The sequence below is a fragment of the Talpa occidentalis genome, unplaced genomic scaffold (genome assembly GCF_014898055.3).
Source record: "Talpa occidentalis isolate TD23 unplaced genomic scaffold, MPIMG_talOcc4v2.1 talOcc4.13, whole genome shotgun sequence".
NCBI classification, from domain to species: domain Eukaryota; kingdom Metazoa; phylum Chordata; class Mammalia; order Eulipotyphla; family Talpidae; genus Talpa; species Talpa occidentalis.
The window spans coordinates 32,925,666-32,953,570 of NW_023601322.1; the positions used below are offsets into that span (position 1 = coordinate 32,925,666).

General features: G+C 34.2%; 1 protein-coding gene across 2 annotated transcripts; it reads left to right on the forward strand.

The window, feature by feature from the left end:
- The first annotated feature begins 423 nt into the window (after positions 1-423).
- On the forward strand, positions 424-27,710 carry DSC1 (desmocollin 1). Of its 2 annotated transcripts, none has more exons than XM_037509718.1 (16): positions 424-486; positions 3,006-3,090; positions 4,319-4,521; positions 5,893-6,018; positions 6,821-6,976; positions 11,320-11,464; positions 12,597-12,763; positions 13,212-13,346; positions 14,340-14,525; positions 15,950-16,209; positions 16,359-16,501; positions 23,128-23,340; positions 23,797-24,039; positions 25,509-25,630; positions 26,377-26,631; positions 27,516-27,710. In XM_037509718.1, the coding sequence occupies exons 1-16, from the start codon at positions 424-426 to the stop codon at positions 27,708-27,710; spliced, it is 2,697 nt and encodes an 898-aa protein (XP_037365615.1). The 2 variants fall into 2 exon arrangements, with proteins under 2 accessions (XP_037365615.1, XP_037365616.1); XM_037509719.1 differs by lacking the exon at positions 27,516-27,710 and adding an exon at positions 27,386-27,421.
- Positions 27,711-27,905: the final 195 nt, after the last annotated feature.

Genomic DNA, 27,905 nt, shown 5'->3' on the forward strand with positions numbered 1-27,905 from the left:
GCATCAACCTGGGGGGAAAGGGAGGAGGGCCCAGGATGGAGGGTGTTCCCTCTTGCCTCTGCCTATGTGCCAAGTGGTAGGAGAAATTTTGAAAGCTGTGAGGAGGAGCTAGTGACTGGGTTTTGGGGTGTATGGTACCCCACCCTCCCCACTTGTAGGAAAACCTCTTTACATTCAGAGGTAATTGAATTGGAAGGAGGAAGACTGATCTGGGAAAAGGAGGAAAGCAATTCTCCTGCTGCTCCTCCTCCTGTCCTTTATCATTTGCCTCCTGCTTCTCCTCCAAACCAAGCTCACCTGCACTAAGGTGGCAGCAGAATATCCTGCCCAAGTGCCTGCTGGTGGGAATTGATTTAGCCACCTTGTGCATCCCAAGCTGCCCTATTGTCCAGGTACCATCCCTGACCATTGGGACCACTTCTGATGGCTGTGGCCTGTGCTGCCCCAGGGAGCATCTTCTGCAAGCAGCTCTTTTTCTCTCTCCTGGTGAGTAACAGCCGAAGGATTAGGGAATTCATGCAGGTTACTACGCGTTTGCACCCTCCAGTTCAGGCATGAAACAGGGTAGGGGTGGGGAGTGGAAGACAGAGAAGATGGACTGGGAAAACAAAAACAGAAGTAAGAAAAAATCAAGGAAGGCATGAGAGATTTGTGACTTGGGACAGCAGATGTTTTGGTCACTCTTCATTTGCCCACTGCCAGGCCATAAAAATTTTTCAAGGGAATCCCTTGTTCGATCTTGCTGTGGTGTTTTTCTAAGGAGTAGGGGAATGGTTTTATTTCTTAGGCACTTGGCTCAGATTTCTGAGGTTTGCATTTGCTACTAGTTATTAAATAAACTACAGTTATTTAACATGCTCAGTTTGACTGAGCTGCTAGAAAAGGATTCTGGGTGGAGTTGAGAATTATCCAGGATTTTCTAAAGTTTACCCAGAAAGAGCTAAGAAAAGGCAGAGCTCAGAAAAAGCAGAGCTCTTAAGTTCAAGCAAAGGGTTTAACCTGAGAAAAACAAAAGTTTCATGGTTGTTAAAAGACTGAATTAGCTTGGTTTCCACTTCAGTTTTTAAAAGCTTTGTGACTGTGTACTCAGGTGCTATTATTTTCTTTGGTGGGGAGAGGGGAAAATACAGAGCAGTGGATTTCCTTTGTTCTCCATTTTAGGAAAATATTTTAGTTTTGCATTATATTTTCAGAATTCATCGATTTTATGACACGGGGATAAACATTTCCGTCTTATGAACAACATACTGTGGGAGGTGATGGTGTTGCTGGTCATGTTTTCATCTTATAACTACATCATCTTATAATCATCTTATAACTGAGGGGGAAACTCAGGCACCATCTTGAGTTAGAATTAGCTAGGAAAATGTGATGAAAGCTTCCCAAGAAATTCACGTAGCTTTCTTTAACTTTTGGTCTCCTCTCTGCTGTATACAATATGCTTTCATTCATTTCCTATCCATCCCTGATGGAAAGGGTGCTACACCCCAGCTCACTCCAAATCACTAGGCCAATAATTTAGCCTAGGACTGAAATAGTTCTGCTGGAGACCTTCATTGTCTCTGCATACAGAGACAGAACCAATGAAGTAGGAGTTCTGGCACAGAAAGGAGAGAAAAAGGGGGTGGAACTAGGAATGTGGATATATATTCTAGGAGAATAACTTGTGTTATTAATAATGTTTATATGCATATATATGCATATGTATAAGTATCTGTATATATGTATTATTGTATATGTATATACATTCTAATTATAAAATATTCTTTCTACATTATTTATCTAGACCATTATTAATAGAATTCTTTGTGCTCAGAAAGTTCTTTAGATGTAGTTCATTTCATTCCTTAGCAATAGGAATAAACATAAAAAGTCAGATAAATTATAATGTCTCATGTTTTAAGAAGTGTTATCTAAATTAAAAAGTGATACAAATGTGACTTTATAAGTTACAGTTTTTGGTATTATCTGCCTAACAGAGTTTTTGTAAAAATATAGACTGTTTAAGCATACTGATGTAATGCAGCCAATAGACTTGAGTTGGGAAAGAAGTGCACACCCATAGTATAGGTGAAGATTCCTCTTCCTTCTTCCCACCTCCCCAAATAATGGGCCCCCCTAACCAGAAATATGCCTGCAGAGAAAAATTAAACAGAAAATTGACCTATTCATTTCTGGAAATCTAGCTCTACTTTCTTTTATATTTGATTAATCAAAAGGAAGAGAGTGCTTGATAAGTAGAAGAGGAAGCATAAAATTAGCATATATCAAGTAAAAGAAGCAAAATGTATTTTGAACTTATAGACACAGCTAAACTGGTATAAACTAGTAGCATTTCTTTAATTTTTTGCAGTCTCTGTTTTCTTTCTTTGAACTTCCTAAAATAGTAACTTTGCCTTGAATTTAATTAAAAATCTTTAGTTCATTGAAGCCTATTCTCTGTATTTTTAAAAATGTACTTCTTTTTTATACTGGTTTTGTGATTTGAAACCAGTTTGACTTTGAAGTTTATGCCAAGCTAATCCAAGGAGTAATTTGAGAACAGTGAATATTTCTGAATGCTTTCCCTTATGATGTTAAAAAAATTCTCAGATATTTTCTAGACTTAGTCATCTATACCCTCAAATTATTTGTGACTGTGAAAATGATTTCTGTACAAATGTATGCCTATTATTATTCAGAGTTAAGTACTTTCTTCAGAATGGCATTTAGAATGGTCTTTAGAAGGTATCCTTTTTATGAGATCAGTGGTGAGATTTGATTTTAGGTTTTACTTTATTTCGAGAAATGACATTTTCTTGACTTGATACAATATGATTCAAGTTCTAAGAACTACTGTTTACTTAAAATTTTCATTTTTTCCTTTTTAAAATGAATATAAACAAGATATAGAAGGAATAGAAGATTACTTATTCTAAAATTGACAGTATTTTATCAATAAGACAATGCTGTAAATAATATGAGTTTGTGATCAAGTGTAATGCCTATTTTTTCTTTCTTTTGAGGTTTTAATATTATTTTGTGATGCTTGTCAGAAAATTTCTCTTCAAGTTCCTTCTCATCTTCAAGCTGACACACTTGTAGGAAAAGGTGAGAAGTGGTATTAAGAATTTCATTGCTTTTACTGCTACATTTAGCTTTAGGCTGCTGTTGTAAAATTTATAATAAAGCCATATAGTAACTACTGGCATTAAAATTAAATTCAATATAAAATGAAAGGTGAACTACTTGTTTTGGGTTGTGGTTAGAAACAATTATAGTGCCAGGTTAGTTGTATATTTTCTTGCTAGAAAAATTAGCAAGCGTCAGAGGGCTAATATAGCTTAGTTTAAGCAAAGCGAGTCACCAAAACCAGAAGCCCATTTTAAGTCATATTTACTACACTGCTGCCAAAATTCTAAAGTCAAGGTTATATAATTGTTTAGCTATAAAACAGATGTGTCAAAATTAAATATCCCAAGATAAAATGTGAGGTTATTGCAATGAACTTGCCAAGATTTTGTGATTTCAGGACAACTTGTGAAAATCAAATACAATTTATTACAAGTCTTAGTATTACTGACAACCCATCATAGGTTTGGTTGTTCTGAATCCAAAAGTAATATTCCTTCGATCACAATTTTTCACTGGCCTTGCATTTAGAAAAATACTCCTTGAATATAAAAGTGATATCCTTTCAAAGATAGACAATGCTTTGCCCAGAGCTTTGAGGTTTTAAATTAGTCATTTTTTTTGCTCAAAAAAATTTAAAGATAAGTAGTTCTATACATTATAGACACATGGTAAATATGGTGCATGTATTAATCACGGTTTTGTAAAGGAAATATGTTGATAACAATCACAATATACATGAAGCTTTGGGTCTATTCAAGTTATTATAGAATGATTATTTATTACTTAAGAATAAAGAATAGACCACTTTTTATTTTTTTTGCAAGTTAGTTTTAACTATCAAAGATCATTGCAAAAAAATTAAAAATCTGACGGTATATTTTATGCAGCCTATATAAAATTACAATATGTATCTATGTATACAAACCCATAAAAATTAAAATGGAAAAGTCAGCCCAGAGACAATGTGAAAATATTTATATGTATTTAGACATTAATTTATGATGCAAGTAATGCAAACTGACTCCATTAATTTAATTATTTAATTTTCTGGCCCCTAAATTGTAGAAGATCAGGTACTCAACACATTTCAAATGTAACCCCTCCTTTCTGTTTCTCTTGCCACTAACTCGCAGTAGCAATTCCTGTAAAACTTGTTCTGTTCTTGTTTCAACTTACAAATGACTGTGAAATTTTCTCCCTGTAGTGAATCTGAAGGAGTGCCTCCAGTCAGTAGCCAGCCTAATCCAGTCAAGTGATCCAGACTTCAGAATTCAGGAAGATGGCTCGATTTTTGCAACACATGACCTCATTTTGTCTTCCGAAAGGAAAAGTTTTTCCATTTTTATTTCAGACAGTCAGACTCAGAAAAACAAAGGGATAGAAGTGGAACTGGTGGTGAGGAGAAAGGTATATTAGACAAAGACCCTCATCTGCTTATGACTGTCCTTCATTTCATACACTTTCATGTTAAAACCATTGTTTGTCTATTCCACTGTGAATTAACATATGTAAAAATATGTAACGTATGGAAAAACTGGACCATGTTAAGGAGTGGTAGAGCTATTCACAAATGGCATCAAAACGATCAACTCTACAGCCAGGGAGCAAAGTCAAAATATCAAAGATTTCATACAGTGTTTTGAGGTGTGGCAATAAGAACCAACCCGAAGAACAAGGCCAGGGTGGGGCTAAGTCTCAGTGAAAACTGACGCAGGCTGGGAGGTATAGCCTCCACCCTGAATGGCTCCCTCCCAAGCTATTATGATTTTGAGTCTCTTTGAAGAGAAGAAATTGTCTAAGGTTTACTCTTAATCAAAATTCTATGGGGTCCCTCTCTTCAGAGAATGGAGAAACCTGTAGTGAGTGGTGGTGTTCAGGAAGTAGGAAGGGAAAAGGTAACTGGAATTCACATATATCTTACTTTAAGCAAACTTTGCACAATGAGTTTGGTTTTGTAAAATAATTTATTAATAAGGAATTCAATTTAGAAAAGACGTTCCCACCTAAATTCCTTTTGATTACAAGAACTCATCAAATTTTGGATATGCTTAAGACTTACAAAATATTTTATACTCAAATCGAAAAAATCCTCACATTTGTAAAATAAAACATATCTAAACAAATGCTGACCTGTGTCTTTATATAAATATGTAAGGGATTGGAACTGAAGCAAATGTTTTAACAAATTTTAGCTACAGTACCCCTAGTAAACAATAATTAATGGATCATCTATTTTTAGGGGTCTGTACTTCTCAAGCTGGCATCTTTCAGAAATGTCCTATAAAAGTTCTATTTTTTGTAAAGGTTTATTTGGATTTATTTATGCACACAAGAACTGGGATGTAGGCTAAAAGTGGGGGTTGAGAGGATACCCCAGAAACAGAGTGGGATCTACTGAAATACACTGCTGAGGGGATCAGCGAGATGGACAGAGGAGGTCTGATGTGCCATATGGGTCAGCTCCCTGGCCAGGGATTGAACTCAGGCTGCAGTGGCAACTCAGGCTGATAGTGCTGAGACTTAAGCCCTGAGCCACCAAGGAGGTCCCAAAGTTCTGGTTGTTTAACAGGTTAAATTAGGAAGTTGATTCTTAATCCTGTGTGTGTACCTGCCCATGTATGTGTGTTTTATTAGTGAAAAAAGCTGAAATGGTTTGGAGGTTATGTACAACTTTGTTCTATATACCCCTTACTCACTTTCTTTATGTTGATATATATATGAAAATTCAGTTTCTCGAATAATAAGCAATGTTATTTCTTCATCTCTCATCAAACGCAGCTTCTTGTGAAAAGGCAAACCAAACAACAGCAGAAAAGCCTGAGGCGCAGCAAGAGACGGTGGGCCCCTATTCCCTGTTCACTAATGGAGAACTCCTTGGGTCCATTTCCACAACATGTTCAGCAGGTACATTCCACTCTGACTTGCTTGGTTGTTTTTTAAAACTTTCCTTTTTGATTGCACAGTATATTGAATCAGGGCTTTAACCTGTTTAGAATCGCCTATTCATCAGAACTAAGATCAAGGAGAAGGGAATCTATATTCTATCAATTTCTACTAGAAATCATATTTAGCATTTAGAAAAAAATTTCATATTTTGAGTTTCTGAGTTTTCAGGTCACATCCAGATTTTCCTGAATATACTAACATGCTTAGGCATTCATACACAGAGGACATGCTATGGATTTTGCATAATTCAGCTCTCCCTTTAATTAGCACTTATCTTCACAAAATAAGCCAGTGTTTCTGTTTACCAAAAAGGTGGTTTCATTGCCATACAGCTGGAGTGTAGACATAAGTCAACTTTGAAATCATACAATTCTTGATGAATTACTTGTGGAAAGAAGGTTGCATTATATTACAATTTTAAGACATAGAATCTTCTACTACAAATAATTAAAAATCCTCCTGTTACTATACTTTATATAGGAACAAGATAAGTGAACAGGAATTGGAAAGATACATCTAGTTCCATGAATTTTCAATAAATATGTAGCTAGTTCAAAATAATTTGGGATCAAATAGGTAACAGAGTTTGTGTTTTGCACACAGTAGTATGTAAATAGGAATTTGTAAAATATGGGAGCTGGTGAGTAGGAAAGTAGACAAGATGAGTAGGAAAAAGAGCAAATGACTTAAAAAAAAACTGAACTTCGGAAAGAGTTGATTATAGATATTTATTTTCCTAAAATTCTTCTTATTTTTACAGGTCCAATCTGATTCTGCACAAAACTACACCATCTTTTACTCCATAAGTGGGCCAGGAGTAGACAAAGAACCCTTCAATTTGTTCTTCATAGATAAAGACACAGGGGATATCTTTTGTACAAGAAGCATAGACCGTGAGCAATATGCAGAATTTCCGGTAAGATTACTAGATTATTTACTTAGAATTATATATTTTTCACTACTGGTTTAATATTTCCATGCTACTTTTTTTACATAGTAGAAGAATCAATGATTTGATTTAATATTTTAAATACGGTTTATGTGAAATACAAGCTTCAAATTCCGATTGGTGCCACTGATGAAGATTGAGTAATCAACATAAGGGAAGAAAACAGGGGTGATCATTATCTATCTAATGATAGAAACTTAAAGAACAAATTTGGGTCATTTAAATGAATAAATTGAAACTTTCATGAGGAATAAGATATTCATAGTTTTGAAGTAACTCTCCACAAAGCTCTTCTTAATTTTGAAAAGGAAAAAAATATATAAATTTATTATGGAAAGACCTCACAGACATTGTTTTTTTTAAATCAAGCAGTAAGTTAACCTCAGCAATAATGAGACAAATGAAAATTTGGGGTTCCTGATAACATTTAATGAAAAGAATATAGCACTTCTGCTATCTTTCTGCCAGAGTTACATATCTTAAATCTAATCAGGGGGAAACAAATAAAAACATGGAGATACCTAAAAAATAAGTGACCTGTATTCTTCATATGTATCAAAGTTTTGAAAGTCCAGGAAAAGATGGAGGTTTGTGACTTGATGAATCTCAGGAGTTATGACAACTGAATGGAAGAGGTAGTTCAGCACTGGAGCCTACAAAGACATTATTCATACAACTGGCAAAACCTGAATGGTATCTGAGGATAGATGGTAATAACGTATAGATGTTAATTTTCTGATTTTGATGATTATGCTGTGGTTATGTGGGAGCATGGAAAGAGCAGGTTTGGACCTGTAGAATTCTGGGACTACAAAATGAATTTTGTTGAGTTTGAAGGTAGGAACCTGAATTACATAACTCAACCTGATTATCTTCAACCCTGCTTATAAATCACATGAGAATTTTTAAAATTAAATAATGATACTCAAACCCACTTCCAGAAATCCTGACCTAATTGTCCTAGGATGGGTTCTGGGCAACTGAAAATTTGAATTTACCTGAGGTGATTTTAATTGTGTCCTGGGTTGGAGGTACATGCTTTCATCTCTTGTTTGGAACTGTACTTCTTTTCTTTCTTTCACATTCATTGTCTTTCAATGACAATATCTTGAGTGTTATTTTATTTCTTTAATAATCTGGATGGTAACCAATTCATCTTACTCTATCTAATCTAACCCAAAGAAAAATTCTAACTTCTGAAAATGAAATTCTTTTTTTTTTTGTTGTTTCAAAGTTTACATGTTTTCTTAGTATACTGATGTCTAATTTTACATAAAAGAGAAATCACAGTGAGTGATTTGGATATGTTAGCAGATATACAAAGATGAGTAGGGATTGGTGGCTATATAAAGGCAATTGTGAAAGAAGTAAACAATTGTGGAGGAAAGAGGAGGAGTGGATAGCTAAATCTTGTAGACAGACTCATTGGTTAAAACAAGAAACAATAAGAACAAACTCTGGCTGGAGTGTTGTTTGAAACTGAGGAAGAGTATGACATATGATACTAGAGTGGTAAGTAAAGACCAGGATGTGAAAAACTTGGTGTATGATGCTGAGGCCCTATCCTAAGGATGCCATGATTATACAAGGTAGAAATTGTTTCTCCAGATTATGTTGATTCAGATAAAGTAGGTTTATATCTTTGTATCTGGCCAGGGGTTACATATAAGTTCAAACCTCAATGAATATATACATTCATACCTTTCCCCTACCAGTGCCCCAACAATCCTCCACCATGTTCCATAGATAGAAATTTTGAAATAAAATAAAGATACCATATTAGGGATTTCATCATTAAAGAAAATGATTGAATTAGAGTCATGCATTTTCTTTATGATTTGATGTTCCCATCCAGAATCTCTAGAATTTATATTCTCTATTCATAAAGATATCAAATTGTTACTTTAGAAAATACCTTACATAGGTCCTTATAGGAGAGGTATGGTCAGCACTTTTGCAAACATTTTGATCTTTCTTTCAAGAAACCAAATAGATGAATTAACACAGCATGGCAGACATCCAACCTACATAAATGGTGCACAGGTGATGTTTTGCTTCTCAATGCACAAACACATGTGTACATAAATATGTAAATTCTCTGCTGCTTTTATGAATCCTTCACAAGAAGAACAGGTCTAATATTAACAGTCAGTATCATGTGGAAATAAAAAACTGCCTACTCTGTATGTTGTGATGTATACTTCATTTCTTTTTCTTCTGATAACAGCCTATTTATGGATTTTTGAGGCCTTCAGCTGTTTTTCACTGGTCAACCTGCTGTCTCTCTTGACTTTTTGTTGGGATTATTGCCAGAGGGAAAGGAGAAAGAATTAAAATAAGTTACTTCACTATTTTTGATGTCTTTTAAATGACAAAGAAATAAAATAGTTTGGACTTCCTGCTCAGAATTGTATTTTTGAATAATTTTCCCTTTGGAATTACCCTTGCTTCTCTTGTTCACATTAACAAGCTTGAATTGATGTTAAGAAACACCCTTGCAAATCAGCAAAATTCATTGAGGGAAATGTAACCATGAGATGTAAACCAGATGCAAGTTATAAAATCCCTTAAGGCAATATGGAATAAAAGCCTCCTCTGTCAAAGCAAAGGTTAAAAGTAAACACATTTTCCTTGCTTTTCTATCAAACCAATTTTGGTGATGATATACCTTGCAAATTGTATAATGATGATTTACTTTTTTATTCTACTCCTGAGTTCAGAATTTATTGAGAAATAAAATACAGGGATCAGACTGATGGAGATCAAAGTATAAGTTTTATTGTTGAAAAAACCCACCTGGGGCTTGTTTGGGGTGGGAGAATGAGAGTAAGGGAACAGAGAGAACAACATGTTTTTTAGTACATCCCATTCCAGAGACTGGAGTGAAAACTCCTTCCCATCCAGGTTAGCATGAACCATGAAGATGAAATGTTGCTGTTTAACAGAGCAGTGAGGATTTGTGGTTGCTTCAGGAATGGATAGGTAGATCTGATTAGAGAATATTATATTTAAAAATGTGCTTTATGAAAATGAATCTGACTTCTGAATACTACATAGATTAGAAAAGGTCAGGGAAATTGCATGAAAGTTGCATGAAAATCTTAGTATGTAAGATTTATTTGGAGTCACATGAAGATGGTGGCATTGGGAATAGAAAAGAGAAGATGGATGGTAAAGACATAGAAATGGCATTATCTCTAGAATTTGGCATTCATTAAGACTAAAGAAGAAGAGTAAGGAGGCAGAGATCTGGGATTTTTAGCCTGGTTTGTTTTGGAAGATGGTACAGTAGGGAAATCACGAAGAATTCGCTGTGAAAAACTACTAAGTCAATACAGAATTTGCTTTGGGCAGATTTTGTTGATCCTGACAGTGAAGCAAATCTGGTTAACCCAATAACTATTTATTGAACATTCACTATGCATGAACCACACTGAGAAGAGTGCAGAAATAATTTGATGTGTTTAGTGGGAAAATACATTAAATCCTGATGTCGGGGTCAATATATCATTTTGAGATGGAATTTGGAATGTGAATATGATTTTGTTAGCATTTTTATTATACAAGAAATATATGTTTATGTTAGAAAATATGGTCAAGTGCAGATAAATACAGAAAATACAAAATACCCATAGTTGAATCACCTGGTGATAGGTGAGATTTATGTATATTTATATACAAACCTTCAAATAAATAATATATATATTTTTAAGATTTATTTATTTATGCATACACGAAGTGGAGTACAGGGCAGACATGTGGGGAGTGAGAGGATTCACCAGAGACAGAATGGGGAACACAACAGGCAGATTGACTGAGATACACTGCTGAGGAGAGCAGCAGGCAAATCAGGAGAGGTCTGCTGTGCCATGTGGGTAGCTCCCTGGCTGGGGATTGAACTCATGCTGCAGAGGCTGTGAATTGCTCCATAGGTTGCATCTTAACCCCTTGCACCACCAGGGAGGCCCAAATAATATTTTTTATAAACCCCAAAATTACTTATTATTAGCCTGAGGAAGTCTAGGTGCATTCCAGCAAGTAGAACATTATGCAGTTAACTCAGGGATGGAGTCGCCTCATGCACTGGAGTGTTTAGTATTAAGTGAATGAATGAGAATACAGAAAATGCACCAAAGACATACGGGAGGCATAGACTGTGTTAGTGCATCTAACTAATGTATTAGTTCTTAGTCATATGTACTTTGGTGGATGATTTTTTTATACATTATTTCTTTCCCCAAATGCTAGATTTAATTATATGCATAACTTTTCATTGGAGAACCAGTTGATGGTGTTTGTCTACCTTTCAGCTATACGCTTACGCAACAACTGCAGATGGCTATGCTCCAGAATACCCACTTCCTTTATTATTCAAAGTTGAAGATGATAATGACAACGCCCCATATTTTGAAAGCAAATTGACTGTCTTTAGTGTGCCTGAAAATTGCCGATCTGGTAAGTTCACATTTTAGGAACACGCTAGATTTTTCTACCATTTTTGCTACCATCCATGCTTTAAACACAGTTATGTGAAACAGTTCAAAATGCTTGACAAAACTTTGTAAGAAGAACATACATACATCTTTACCTACAGAGGTAAAGATATTTATGTTCATTTTGCTATGCACATATAGAAATATGTAATGATATATATGTAATTTAATAACATTGTGAGATTACTACACAGTGAATATGAATTTGTGGCAAACAAATGCTATTTGTATTTATTATTTTGACCATGGGCATGTGTGCCACAGATGTATTTAAAATTCAAGAAGTAATTTGAATTCTTATAAACTTTCAGTATATTTCAAAACCCCAGAAATCATGGCATGGAAATGCTGATCTGTCTTTTGAGAACATATACATAGTTTTACTTGGAATATTCTCTGAATTGAGGACATTAAATTGGTTTTATTTTATGGGCAACCAAGAATATGACTTAGGTATACCAAGGACCATAATCAGACTATCCAGTTTATTAAGAAAACATGCAAGATATATTAGTTATTATGCCTCCTTCTTTCTCTTGTCTTTGTGCATCTATGTCTCTATGTTTTCCCACAATAAGTGGTTTGAAAAAGGAGCATTTCCTAGGCCATTTAGCAATATTTCTGGTTCGTAAAGCTTGTCCAAATGATACTCAGACAGGTGCCTAATGTTTGTGGCTTATGTGTATAATAATTACTTTCATATATTAACAATTTAACACATTTATTAAAATTAAAAAAGCATAAAATCTTTATTATTGGATGAAAAGCTGTGTCACTCCTCTAATCAACATTTTTAAGTTGGAGTATAAAGACACAAAATATACAAAGCCCTGTCCAAAAAATGGCTCATGAACTGGAGTACTGAGTTTCAGGGAAGAATTTGAGAATCACTGTTATAAAAGGTGGATTGCATATCCTCGTAGATGGAGAATAAAAATCATGTTTTTCACAGTAACCTGAAGTTTCCAAATAAGTTGAGCTTGGAGTTTGGAGAGCATTTAGTAGAATATGTTAGCTCAATGTCCTGGTTTTATTTTTGTGTGTAATTCAATTGTTATTTTAAATTGCTGACAATATTGGATTTTTCTAAATAGGAACTTCTGTGGGACAAGTGACTGCCATAGACCTTGATGAACCTGACACTCTACATACTCGTCTGAAATTCAAAATCTTACAGCAAATCCCAGATCAACCAAAGCATTTCTCCATACATCCTGATACAGGTGTCATCACCACAGCAACACCTTTGCTGGATAGAGAAGTAATGAATTGATTAATTAATTTCCACTCCCTCACCTGTATTTCAATCAATAATGACCATTCAGAGAAGCTATCAGAAGACCCCCTATGGCCACCACTCCAGACTTGCTTTCCTATAACCTGTGGTTAGGGCCCCCCTACAGACTTCCTTAGTCCCCACAGAGATTTTAGGAAAGTACAGGCATTAGATTAGGTCTTATTTGAGATCACAGACCTAATTTGATGTGTGAATGCTAAAATAGCTTTAAATATTTTGAAATGCTATATTACACATATCAAACTTACCATTGTACTGGCTAATATCTTGTTCTATATTGGTGTTTATGGTGGCATTTGTTGCAAAATTAATCAAAAAAGAATGTGAAATAATCAGAGCCTGAACAATGACTGTCAGAACTGCATGTTACAGTAAGTAGAAGTGTTCATTAATATACTTTTTTTTTTTTCAGAAATGTGATACCTACCAGTTAATAATGGAAGTGCGAGACATGGGTGGCCAACCTTTTGGTTTATTTAATACAGGAACAATTACTATTTCACTAGAGGATGAAAATGACAATTCGCCATATTTTACAGAAACTTCTGTAAGTAGATCTGTAGGATAATTGTCTAGATTCATTTACTCTTTCCAAAACGAAGCCTGTAATTTGGTAGCTCTGTGAAATTATACATTTTAATTTTAATAGTTACCACTTACAAGTAACATACTCAGAAAAATATGATTTCTGTAAAGATAATTGAAGTTCCAGTTATTTCTAGGGCTGTAACTACTCTCTTCACTGTCTAAGAACTTCTTAATCCTCGAAGCATTTCATATATGTTTTCTTGTATTCCAAACTCAGGTATCAGATCATTGGAATTAAATTTGTCTTATAGGGAGAAAGAGGAGATACCCTCTTTTTGGTGTCCTTTACACTTCAAATTTTTTTTTAAAGATTTATTTATTTATGCATACAAGAACTGGAGTACAGGCCAGATGTGCGGAGGGTGAGAAGATTCACCAGAGACAGAATGGGCAGCAGAACAGGCAGAATTACTGAAAACGCTGCTGAGGGGAGCAGCAGGTGAGACAGAAGTGGTCTGCTGTGCCATATGGGTTGCTACCTGGCCAGCCGGGGGATTGAACTAGTGCTGCAGAGGCTGCAGATTCTTCATAGTGCAGTGCTTAACCCCTTGCGCCACCAGGGAGGCCCTGTATTTCAAATTTTGAAGATGAAAAAGAGACCATTTTATATCCTTTGGTCAGTTCCCTTGATGGGAAATTAGTAGCATTGGCTGACTCACCACCCTCTACATACAGGCTTTTCCTGTATCTTGGGTGAACAAACTTTCCCTTAGGAAGTACACAATATAAGATAAACATTAGGTTTTGAAGAATGGATGAGATTTGGAAAAAAATATGGGTTAGCAAGTAAAGAAGTAAACTATGTATGAATCCTATAATTTTTCTCAATATGTGATTGCACATTTCCATGTCACTGTGTTCTTTTTCTTTAAATGAGTAAATAAAATTTTAAAGTAAAAAACTCATGTTGTTAATGCAATGAATTTATAATAACAAGAGGCAATTGTTTCAGTATTTTGCAGAGGTAGAAGAAAACAGAATTGATGTTGAGATTTTAAGAATGAAGGTACATGACCAGGATTTACCAAACACTCCTCACTCAAGGGCTGTATATACAATCCTACAGGGGAATGAAAATGGACAGTTCAAAATTGCCACAGACCCCAATACAAATGAGGCAGTCTTGTGTGTTGTCAAGGTAAATGAAAAATAGTAATCAAACAATGCTTTAAAATTTTCAGACTTACCGTTGGGCATAAATATCTATTCTGCTATTCCTGTGAGTATGGCTAGAGAAGTGCAATGCAATACTGAAAGGATTTACATTGGTTTACATAAATGTTTTTATTATGATTATTTTACCCACATTTTCTCTCTTAAAGGGGAGGCAAATACAAAACTCATTGTTCTATGCATGAGGAAAAGGAGGGCAGCAGAATTGAACTAGCAGTCATGTTAATCTTTGATGGGGTCTTACACACCTATTTGTCCAAATACCTGACATTAAAAAAAAAAAAAACACAAAACAGAGACAAATAGAAGAATATTTTAAATCTAACCTCTTTACCTTTTAATTCCCTTCATATTCATATTATACTTTCAGTTTTCTATAACTTATTTATAGTGTATATAATTTAATAGTGTTGTTTTATAAGACCATTTACTAAATATTCAGCAGTTATTATATTAATCCCCATATATTTGAAGTAGCCAATGCTTTGGGATTTAAAAATTCCATTATAATTACTGGCACCTACATCGATTGAATGTTTTAATTGAACCTGACTCCTTTCTGAGTCCTTCTACCAATAATCTTCACTAATCTCTTTTGTGCCCTCATTAATGTCTTAGAGACATAAGCACCTTTTGTGTTTTCTTAGAAGATGTATGCACAAATTGTACTTTCCTTATAATATTTTTATAGTCTTTAATTATGTAGTCTGTTCTTACTTTTGACGTTCTTTCTCTTTTGGCTTCTACATTTCTTTGTTTTGCATTCCTTCTTTTATTATCTTGATAGATTTTTGTTTCTAATCATTCAGTTATTGTTTTAGGAGTATCTCTAATTATTCATTTCAGGACTGAACATTCTAATTTGGAGCTAAATAAATCCAACTGTAATGTGCTTTGAAAAGTTTCTCTAGATAGAATTAAATCTTTTGACTCATATTCTCAGAATAACTTGCTTTGTTACAGTCAATCTCGTGTTCGACTGGTGTCTCTAGTTATTTTCTATACTTATTTTGGAAGAACTGCTTTTCCCATTATTATTGTTATCCCAGTTGATAGAGAATGACACAACGAAAAATAGTAGTCTATTTGAATTTATTCAAATAGCTATTCTTTATTTCTATTGATATTTAAACTTGTAATGAAAAAGTGCATGTAGGACCTTCCTGAAGAAAAGTGTGAGGAAAAAATGATGAATCTTAAAATGAACAGTTTTGCATTGGACAGTGTTTGTAATTATAGGAAGTTAGTTGTTTTTCCATTACCACCAACTTTTGGTAACAGTTTATGTACAAATATGATATTCTGTTTCGTACCAAAACAGAATTATAATTGTAAGTCCTCTTTATATAATGTTGGGTAGCAACTGATTAAAATATGTCTACTGAACAGGCATTGAACTATGAAGTCAGTCGCCAAGTTGTTTTGCAAATTGGTGTGCTTAACGAAGCACAATTCTCTAAAGCAGCAAACTCACAAACTCCCACTATGTGCACTACTACTGTCACTGTAAAAGTTAAAGACAGTGATGAGGGCCCTGAGTGCCAACCACCAGTAAAAGTTATTCAGAGCGAAGATGGCTTCCCAGCTGGCCAAGAACTCCTTGGATACAAAGCAGTGGATCCGGAAACACGCAGCAGTGAAGGCTTAAGGTAATAATGTCTTTTGCAAAAATTTCCTATTTTAAATATGTAAATTGATTTCAAATTTAGGAAGCATCTATGTATTTTTCAAAATGACAGATTTTAAAATGATTCCCAATCTTTGGTTTGAGCATTTACATATGATTTCTAAAAATTAGGTATAAGAAGATAAGAGATGAAGATAACTGGTTTGAAATTGATGAACGCTCCGGTAACTTGAGAACTGTGAAAGTGCTAGACAGAGAATCAAAATTTGTAAAAAATGATCAATATAATATTTCTGTGGTTGCAACAGATGCAGGTGAGTGCAATTTTCTAGAAATTCAATATAAATATAAGACATTTTTAAAGGAAATCTTGGAATGAAATCTGTTTAATTCCAGATCTAATTTAATACAAAGAATGTTTGCATTGAAATTGCTCAATTTAGGAGAAACCACTCAATTTAAATTTTGGTTCATCAATAATGCAAAGTCATCAATGGTGACTGGCCAAAGTCCAAATTTTAAGATCCATATTACATGATCTCTGCTGTGGACATAAGGGCATACTTGAAGAACTCCATTTTTGGTGACTATAGGCTTAGGTAATTGTGGCTTAAATTTGCTGAAAATGTTCGCCATCCCCTCCAAAACAGATGGATTTGAGGTAGATTTGTTTGAACCCCTCTTAATAGGTGACTAAACATTTATTCTATTTTCTAAAGAAATAATGAAATGTTGACTCTTAAATGAGTTTTTTGTTGTGTTTTATCAATTTATTTTATTGAGGTGATAGTGTTTTACACTACTGTATATGATTCAGGGATATAGGATCACTCTTCTTTAGATATATATCACCACACCACACTGATCACCAAGGCACTCATAGTTCTCCACCATCGTCTAATGAATACCCTCCACAATTTGCTCTCTACTCTCTTACTCTCTCTCTCAACCTCAACACTACAGTCATATTTCTAGAGTTTATTTTTTTTAAGATTTATTTATTTATAAATACAAGAACTGGGGTACAGGCCAGAGGTGTGGGAGGTGAGAGGATTCACCAGAGACAGAGTAGGGAACAGAACGGGCAGAGAGAACGAAGTACACTGCTGAGGGGAGCAGCAGGCATGACAGGAGAGGTCTGCTGTACCATGTGTGGGTCACCTCCCTGGCCAGCCAGCCGGGAATCGAACTCGTGCTGCAGTGGCAGCGTGCAGCTTCACAGCACTGTGCGCAACCCCTTTCACCACCAGGGAGTCCCCCTTAGGGTTTATTGTTGATTTGGCTTTGTATGACCCTGGTTTTGTTCATTTGTATTCCACGTGTTGGTGAAACCATCCAGTATTTGTCTTTTAGCTTCTGACTTATTTTACTTAGCATTTCCCCCTCCATGTCCATCCATGCTGTCACAAATGACAAGAGTTCATTTTTTGTTATAGCTGAGTAGTGTTCCACTGTTTATATATACTGCATCTTACTCTACTCATTTGTTTTGGGGCACTTAGATTGTTTCCATAACTTGGTCGTTGTAAATAGTGTGTATATCTTTTTGAATTGATATTTTTTCATTCTTTTGCTAGATAGCTAGGAGTGGAATTGCTGGATCATATGGTAAATCTAATTTTACTGTTTTGAGGAGCTTCTATACTGTCTAAATTCCCACTAACAGATGAGGTTTCCTCTTCCCCCACATCCTTGCCATATATATATAGGTTTCTGTTCATATACACAGGTATGAAGTGGTATCTCATTGTGGTTTTGTTTTTCATTTTCCTGTGTGACAATAAACATTTTTTTCATGTGCCCGTTGGTCATTTTCTTTGGAGAATTGTCTTTTTAGCTCTTGTTTTCTATGTATTTTATGGTTTGACATCTTATATCCAAGTATTTATTCCATCTTGACTTAATATTTGTACCTGACGTGAAATGGTAGTCTCGTTTTATTCTTTTTCATGTGGCTGCCAGTTTTTCCAATACCATTTATTGAAGAGACTGTCCTTTTTCCAGCATAAACTTTTGGCTCATTTGTTATAGATTAACTGTTTATATGATTTATTTATTTATGGCTTTTCAGTTCTTTGTCATTGATCTGTGTGTCTATTTTCATTCACTACCATACTGTTTTTACTACTCTAGATTTGTAGTATATATTGAAACCTGCAAATGTAATACCAATGTATTTGTTTTGCCAGAATTGCTTTATTATTTTTTTTTGTGGTACATATTGATTTTTTTTAAGAATGCCACTGAAAATTTGATAGGAATCACAATGAATCTATATATTGTTTTGGGTGAGCTGGCCATTTTAACAATGTTAATTTTTCCAATCTATAAGCAATGAATCTTTCCAATTTTTTGTGTCTTCTATCTTTTAACACCCTTGAGAATAACATTAGTTTTGGATTTGTCATGGCCTTTATTTTGTTGAGATATGTTTTATGTATGCCCAGTTTTTTGAGGGACTTTATCGTTGATGGATGTTGAATCTTATCATATACTTTCTCCACATCTATTGATGTTACAGTACTTAATCTTTCCTTTTGTTGCCTCAATATTGATCAGTTCTCAGATGCTGAGTCATCCTTGGTTCCTTGTAATAAATCTTACTTGGTCATGCTGTGTGATCCTTATAGTGCATTGTTGAATGAAGCTTGCTAAGATTTTGTTGGGAAACTCTGCATGCATATTCATCTGGGAAATTGGTCTGTGGTTTTGTTTTTTGTGATGCTGTTGTCAGATATGAATTTCAGGGCAATGTTCACCTCCAACCCTCATGTATTTGGAAGAATTACTTTTTAATGTTTTAAAAGAGTTTGAGAAGGATAATTATTTGTTCCTCTGTAGGTTTGGCAGAACTTACTAGTGAATCTATATGCTCCTGAGTTTTTGTCTTTTGGGAGAATTTTGAATATAGTTTCAATTTCATTGCTTGTATGTGGTCTATTCAAGTTTTCTATTTCTTCCTGACTCAGTCTTAGAAGTTACATATTTCCATTTCTGCTGTGATTTTCAATTCTTTTTCAAGACTAATTTGTAAAGAAACACATTCGTACTATGTAAAGAAACATTCCTCAACTGTCATAAAGTAATGCTCTGAAAACTTTTTGAGCACATATTACTATAAATATACTATTTTTGAATATATACTTACTACAATGTTAATGTAAGATCATAAACATATATAAAATATATATTAAAAGAAGATAATAAAAAGAAATAGAAATTACAATGTATCATTCCATCATACCAATATATACCAATTTTGAGTAAATTGTCATAATTGATAAAAACAAATGAACTTGGGCTTTTATGACAGAGACAATTATTTTGACTGTTGGCCTAATCCCAGATTGTGTCTGTACTTTTTATGGTTACTGTATTTATGTTAAACGTTCAAAACAGACAAATTGATAGAGGAATGTAGTGGTCATATCCTGTAAAATCATTAGGATTTTTAGTAAAAATTGGTGAGTGTATGATATCAAATGGAAATTAAAAAATGTTGAAAGTAAGCCACGTAAATGGTTTGTTTATTCATTTTGTACCTTATTGTTTTGATAAGAAAATAAAGACAAATGCTGTCTCACATCTTATACCCCTATTTTTTTTTTCCTATAGCATTACAACAAAAGTCATATCTTGATTTTCTGGCAAGCTTTTCCATGCACATCTGCCCTATTTAGGTTTTTTTTCCTGACTATTCTCACTCAGCCTTGTTCTAGTCCTATTGCCTTGGAAAGGAAATAGTGTGATTTACATCATAACCAGTGACTAAATCTTTTTAGAAAACTATTCCCATGAATCAAAACACTTAGGTTTCAAAATCTGAAAGACAACTTAAATATGAATATAATTACTTAAATATGTGCATATGATTTTCTTTTCCTCTTGATACTTCTCACACATACTTTTAATGTAGTTTTTTCAATATAGGTTAGGATAAAACTAAAGAATGGGAAAAATCTTAGCTGAGAAGTTTAGTTAGCTGCTCTATAATCCCAGGTGATTTGCTATTCTTAGATAAAAGTAAAATCTGAGTAGTTTAAGAACACAATTATGATACCACACAAAGATTATATTTACTTATTTATTCCATAAATGATGGTCTATTAAATCCCAATTAGTAAGCAAGTTACCCTAGAAGGTAGGCATCACACAAAGTCAATTTTTCACATGATACCAGTTAAGGATATGATCTCACAAGGTATTCTATGGTATAAAAACTTTTCCCATAAAAGAATGTATGGATATTGTAAGAAGTGAAATCAGTTAAGAGTTGCCTAAGTTAAAGTATAAAACAGGAGATTTCATGGAAATTCAGAAACTTGGTGTGAGGAAAATGAAATACTATTTGAAGAGAAGGAAAATGTGGAGAGCAGAAATATAAGAAATCAGCTTTGTCTTTGGTGTAAAAAACAACATGTAAGCACAGAGATCACAGTACAAGGAAATAAAATGCCAAATCTGAACTGTATAAATCTATGTCCTAGCTCATGTATAACTTGGGTGTGCTCAAGAAGAAGAAAAGATAAGAATGCTATAAATTTTAATGGAAGATCATAGAATGAAATGAAGGATATAGTTTCCTAGATCCTTGAAGGATCTAGTTTCCATTAATATATACTTCAAAATGCCAAACGGAAAGTAATTCTTCTGTTTCCATACTGCCATTTAGTTTTGATGTTTGAAAATATTTCAGGATGATAATCTAAGTATTCCTCTAGTTTTCTTAGAATTGTTTATTTCCTTGCATTTATGTACCACTCTTCTTTGTCAGTGAGACTGGTTTCTCTACCAAGATTCTAGAAAGCATCGTTTTATACACCACCCACCTAGAATAGCACTGCTATTCCAGTCTGAAATTCATACCCCTTAATTTTTTCAAATGAATGGATATGGCAACTTCTGTGATTGGACCCACTCTTTTTTTTTTTTTTTTAGTTTTAATACCTTTTAAGCCTTCCTTTCATGGAAGTCATGTGCTGATTCTCATAGGTGATGTTTCTTCTCTTCTCATGTGTACTTTGCTCCCCTAACTTGATTGATTAGGAGCTCAGTTTTAAATAAGGACCCCTTTGCTAAACCTTCTCTTTATCAAATATCTGACAGAAAGTTTGGCAATGTTTGCTTAATGTAGGTATTCATGTTTCTCATTCTTCTGTTATTTGAGAGCAATAATATTTAGATCCAGGTTATGATACTTACTACTAAGAACTTTGCAATTTCATGTGCATAATGACACTTGGAACAATTCATTTTAATATAGAAAATTGTGTCTAGAAGCATACAAAATGTTTGCCATCTTTGACTTTTAAAAGAACAAATATTTAAGGGTGTGATGTGAAAGAGGTAAATATTTTGTGTGTATAGTCCAAAAGGAACATAAACAAATTGTTGGAAGTATCTTGGAGTCACATTATAGCTTGATAAGAAAGAACATAAGTCTTCAGTAACTGGACTGAGTCATAATGCGGAGCTTCCAGTTTCTGAACATGTTTAAGTAGCTTTGGGGAACTATTGCTTTTCAATTGTTGACCTGTTGTGAATTTAGATTTTAGTTAATCTAAATAGACACTTTCCAGTCTGAGATTTTGATAGTCCATATTCCCTGATATTTGACATTTGCTTATGTGCTTAAAGTAAGGTCTAGAGGTGGAAAAACATACTCTTTTTTTTTTTTTTTAGCTGCACCAGAGGCATATCCTAGCTTTATTAAACAGCCCACATCACAGAGTCAATATAAAAACACAGAAAGTCCCATCAGTTTAATAACAATAAAAAATCCCCAACATGGAAAACTTGTAGGCGCAGGGAAGAGGCCCCGGGGACAGGGGCATGAGGAGCCCCGCTGATGGCACCAGGCCTGACCAAAAATATACCCTTTTAATGTGCTTTTCACAATCTTCATTTGTTGTCAGTATTACTTATTTTTGGCTTTATTTCCCAGAAGTAAAATGAACTTACCCTTAGTCTTTTGTAGTTTCAACAGGCTTCTAAGACTTTTCTTTCCTGACTTTGACTTCCTAACTGAAATACACTACATAAAAAGGCTTAAGTATTATTAAAACTGAAAGAAAAGGATCATAGTTGTGTATGAGTTACAGTATTTTTTGAGATAAATTCAAGATACATGCTTCAAATTTTGGACAAGAACTATCAAAGGAGAAATTTCATCAATTATGTTTATGTTTATTTCATTTTTTGAAATCATACCACTTGTGTTTTATAATATTATCACAAATAGTAAAATTTGAACATGTTTTCTGAACTTCATTGTCACCTAAACACAAATAATGGATATTGTTTTAATTAAAAATATTTATTGATACTTGACAATGATTCAAGTATTCTGAGAAATCAATGGAGAATGTGGCTGCTATTGTCCATAAACATCATGCCAAATTTCATGAAAAGGTGATATATGAATGGATTCTTGAGGAATAATAGGGTTTTGCCTGGCAAAAAAGGAAAAAAAGAGATTTCTGGCAGTGGCAACAGAATGTACCATGAAGATAGGAAACTAGGGGGATTGATGAGAAATTTTACAAGATTTGAGCAGTGTATGAAGAAAAGGGCCAGGAGAAGAAGCTGAAGAGGTAGTTGATGACATTTGGCCATTAACTTATATTCTTAGGATGAATGTATGCTCTTTGTAAGGAAGGATGAGAAATTTACTTTCAACTGGTGCTTCTGCAGTGATATACCTTATAATGTCACACATTTTTGAAAAGCGCCTCAAAATATCTGGTGCAGTCGCCGATCTTCAAGGACAAATGATGTGACTATTTTGTACTTGTAGTGAGAGCATTTGATCTGGGAATTATGTGTGATCATTCAAGTTCTGAAAGCTAGTAGAAAGCAACTTATCCATTCGTATCATACAGATTTTTGCAAATGCATTTTTAAGTGAAGAAATAACCTTTTTTTTTTTTAACTTTCTTAGATGGCAGATCTTGCACTGGAACATTAGTAGTTCGTTTGGAAGATTATAATGATCATGCACCACAACTTGAAAAAGAAGTGACAATTTGTCAGCATTCTAAAGATTTTGCTGTTCTTGAACCCGTAGATCCAGATGGACCTGATAATGGTCCACCTTTTCAGTTCTTTCTGGATAATTCTGCCAGCAAACTTTGGACTATAGAATCAAAGGATGGTAATTATAATAATTCTTCTAATCAGTAGGAACTCAATCTGGTTCTCATTTTTCACCTCAGCTCATGATAATAAATAAATATTCATATTGGGAAAATATTTTATTGAACCCATTAAAGATAAAATCTTGCTTTTTAAAGTAATGAATAATATATTTATGCTAAATTTAAACTCTTGTTCCTGTTGCTGATATTTTTAAAGAAAACTTACAAATCTATTTAAAGATAATATTTGAAAGACATTAAATACAACATAGTCTAATACAATCATAGTGCAAGATCAATTAAAAATCATAGTTTTTCAAGAAATCCAAGCATTTTAAAGAAAGAAAAATGAACCATTATTTTTTTCCTAATTTAATGGTTCTTTTACCATCCCCATCAAAAATATCAAGTTTGAATGATGTTGCTCTTGAAAGATCATGTTAATACATATTCTCTATCTTTTTTTCCCATAGGTAAAACTGCCATTCTTCGTCAACGGCAAAATCTTGACTATAACTATTATGATGTGCCTATCCAAATAAAAGATAGACATGGGTTTGCTGCAAAACACATGTTATCAGTGAGAGTATGTGATTGTACAACTCCATCTGACTGTAACATGAATATTAAAGATGTGAGAGATGTCAAGTTATCAAATGTAATACTTGGAAAATGGGCTATTCTTGCCATGGTGTTGGGTTCTGCGTTGTTGCTGTGTGAGTATAATTATCCAGAATGTGTGAGTTGAAGTTTAAAAGTATATGGCATTTCTTTATGTCAGTAGCATTTATAACCTTTGATAATTGTGTCCTTTTTTAATGTTAATTTTTTTTATTTTTTTACATCATTATTCATTTTTAAACAATATTTACTTTCCCCCACCCCCATAGAGTGTAGTCCCCATAGAGTTTCCTTCATCAATGCACCTGTGCACCATTACCTTGTGTCCTTTTAAAAATATTGCACATACTATCTGACTTAGGATTCAAAGTGATACAAGAAGAAACAGTACAGTAAGAACAGGTTAAATTTAAACAAATTTTCAGAGGATTAGATAGCCTTAGTTCTTCAAATAATTAACTGAGACTCTGGATAAGTAATTTCCTCTTCAATAAATGGTTCCTTATTCCACATGGAACGTGAAGAGGTTGGCTAAAATGAATGTTAATGTGCTCCTCCACACAAAATATTACTGTCTCTCAACTAGCCAAGCTTATGTAGTAAATACACAAAAAAGAATTAGTGAAAACAGAGTAGTTCCAATATTTACTTAAATGTTTATAGTCAATGTTATTAATGAAATGCTTTAGCGGGCCTCCCTGGTGGCGCAGCGGTTGAGCACTGGGCTGTGAAGCTGCCCGCAGCCTCTGCAGTGCCGGTTCGATCCCCAGCTGCTGGGCGAGGGTCCCACATGGCGCGCAGACCTCTCCTGCAGCCCGCTGCTCCCCTCAGCAGTGTACTTAGTCGGTCTGCCTGTTCTGTTCTCCGCTCTGACTCTGGTGAATTCTCTCACCCTCCCACGCTTCTGAATATACCCACTGCTTGTATAAATAAATAAATAAATCTTAAAAAAAAAAAAAAAAGAAATGCTTTAGCATGCATCTTAAGAAGACTCCAGTGAGTAGGAAGTGGTTGTATGGTGAGTCACTGAGGAAAAGTATGCTTGCAAAGAATGCCAAGACTTTGCTTGTTGCAAATATTTTTTGGAGATGCAAAAGTGATGGAAACGATTGCCTACATTTCTCTCTCTCCTTTCCTCCCTCTGTATCTCTCTCTCTCTCTCTCTTTCCCCTTTTTTAAATTATCTTTTTAAGGACACACAAATTTTGAATTTGTAAACTTTCCCCAGAGACTTTACTGTATCATAATTCATGATTTGACTTGCAGGTTAAATTGGCTGTTTTATTTAGTATAGTATTAGTTGATGTACATTTTCAAAACTGGGCAATAAATTTATGTAATTATGTTTTTTATTTGTTTTATGCTCTTTATTTTGTGTTTCTAAGAGCTTTGGATATGTTCTGAATGGATTTTAAATATCAATAATATTAATTTCCATTTTAATAAGGTAAAACAACTATTGCAATGTGGAGGAAATCAGAGAAACATTACACTGATTACATTCAAGTATCTTAATGTATATCACCATGAATACTATTTTATTTAAATATTTTTTATTTTTTAGGTATTCTGTTTACATGTTTCTGTGTTACTGCTAAGAAGACAGTAAAGAAATGTTTTCCAGAAGATGTAGCCCAACAAAATTTAATTGTATCAAATACTGAGGGACCTGGAGAAGAAGTAATGGTAAATCACTTTCCTCTTTCCTTTGATTTGTATGGTAATCCAATGATGATGGCTGATCGTTACACAATAATAGTAATAATAACAGCTAGTATTTATTGAGTACTTACTATGTCAAGTAGAATTCCATGTGCCCAGCTTACGTTAATTCATTTGAACCCCACAGTTCTACTACATTAATTTCCTGGGGCTGACATCAGAAAGTGCCACTAAACAATAGAAATTGATTCTCTTATCTAAAGTCTTCTAAAAGCTAGAAATTAAGTTGTTGGCAGGACATGATCCTCCCTGAAGGTGCAAGGAAAGGATGTGTTCTTGGCCCCTCTCCTAGCTTCTGTTAGTTCTTTGGCTTATGTCAAGATAAATCAAATCTTCGTATTGCATTCTGTCTCTTTCTGTGTGTGTATAAGTTTCCCCTTGTTATAAGGATTTTGATAATATTGGCCTAGGACCCACCCCAATAGAGAATGACCTCTCCTTAATTAGTTGTATTTTCAATCACCTTGTCTTCAAATAAGGTCATATTCTGAAGCACAGAGGGTTAGGATTTCAACAAATGAACTTTGGTGTAGAGGGGGACCCAGTTCAACCCATAATATCTATGATGTGGGTCCAGTTATTATCCTGATCTAAATATGGGGAACTGAGAGGGAAAGCAGGTAAACAATTCACCTATGGTGGGAATAGATGAAAGCAAATGTTAGTTTCAATTTGATTCATTCATTTTATAACTCTACCTTTATTTATAGGAAGCAAATATTAGACTCCCCACACAGACATCCAACATTTGTGATACAAGCATGTCTGTTGGCACTCTTGGTGGCCAGGGAATCAAGACGCAACAAAACTTTGAGATGGTCAAGGGCTGTTATACTCTGGAGTCCAACAAAGGAGGTGGACAGCACACCTTGGAGTCTGTCAAGGGAATGGGACAGGGAGTAACAGATACTGGCAGATATGCATACACCGACTGGCACAGCTTCACCCAACCTCGACTTGGAGAAGTAAGTGTCAATGTTTTCAAGTTTCTTTTGCATGAAAGTTAAACACGATTTATAAATCAGGATTTCCCGAAAGTTTTCTTCCTCATACAGATGGAACACATTGTCTTTTTAATGTTGAATTATCCTAGTTGTGGGTTTGGGGTTTAAGTATAGACAGGAAAATGTTCAATTGTTTTTTAAAAGTTTAATTATTAAAATAAGGTTTTCTAAACTTTATCAAGTTGTGACATATGCAGATAGGTTTAGACAGGATAAGAAGATTGATATCTTCTTCCCTAAAAATTAACAGAAAAATCACCTGGAGTGAAATAATTGATATAGTGTAATGCACTGATCATAAATTATAAACATTTTTCAGTGTATTGAATTTTCCATGTGGTTTTGAAGTCCTAACTAACAACATCAACTGACAGACTGTTAAGCTTTTATTTAGGGTTTTAGTTTCTTGTTTTGTTTTATCTTCAGCTTAAGCAACATAGGTTAATATTAGCAGCTTAGTCTAATACATGAGTATAATTTCTCATAGTGTCTAAACAAAAGAATCATTGCTGATCTTGGTGTCCCTCACATATGTGAAAAAGCTACAAAGATACATTTCAACTACATAGATCTTATGTTTGAATGGGAAATTAGTTGTGTAATATGTTTATAGCTTTAATTTTCATGAACGTGTTCACTGGAAGCATTTATATATTTGCTATAATTTTAAGAATGAATATAATACAGACCAATCATGTGCATTTTTTATATGTAGGAACCCATTAGAGGACACACTCTGATTAAAAATTAAACAGTAAAAGGTAAATCAAAGACATTATTTTTAATGCTAATACGTTTAGGTGTTTTTTAAAAAAAATAATAAAATGTGCTCTTTTTCAATACAGAAGGTGTATCTTTGTGGTCAAGATGAGGAGCATAAACATTCTGAAGACTACGTTCGTTCATATAACTATGAAGGAAAAGGGTCTGTGGCTGGCTCGGTCGGCTGCTGTAGTGATCGGCAGGAAGAAGAGGGGCTTGAGTTTCTAGACCATCTGGAACCCAAATTTAGGACACTAGCAAAGACTTGTGTCAAGTAACAAATGTGTCTTTTAATACAGTAACATCTACAAATGCACATGTAGGAGTTTATTGAATGCAAAATGGTAGCAGCATCTGCTCATGTGTTTATTCATGGGAAGTGAACTTTGAGTCACTTATGGATAAGGGTACTATATATATACGGAGCGCCCCTGAATTCTCCTTGTCTGATAGTTTTCATATTCTCTAGAAAT

Coding starts and splice junctions, on each gene's coding strand:
- DSC1 (XM_037509718.1), top strand. CDS start 424: ATGGCTGTGGCCTGTGCTGCCCCAGGGAGCATCTTCTGCAAGCAGCTC. Junction 3,091..4,318: donor TGACACACTTGTAGGAAAAG/GTGAGAAGTGGT, acceptor TTCTCCCTGTAG/TGAATCTGAAGGAGTGCCTC. Junction 14,526..15,949: donor CAGTCTTGTGTGTTGTCAAG/GTAAATGAAAAA, acceptor TCTACTGAACAG/GCATTGAACTATGAAGTCAG.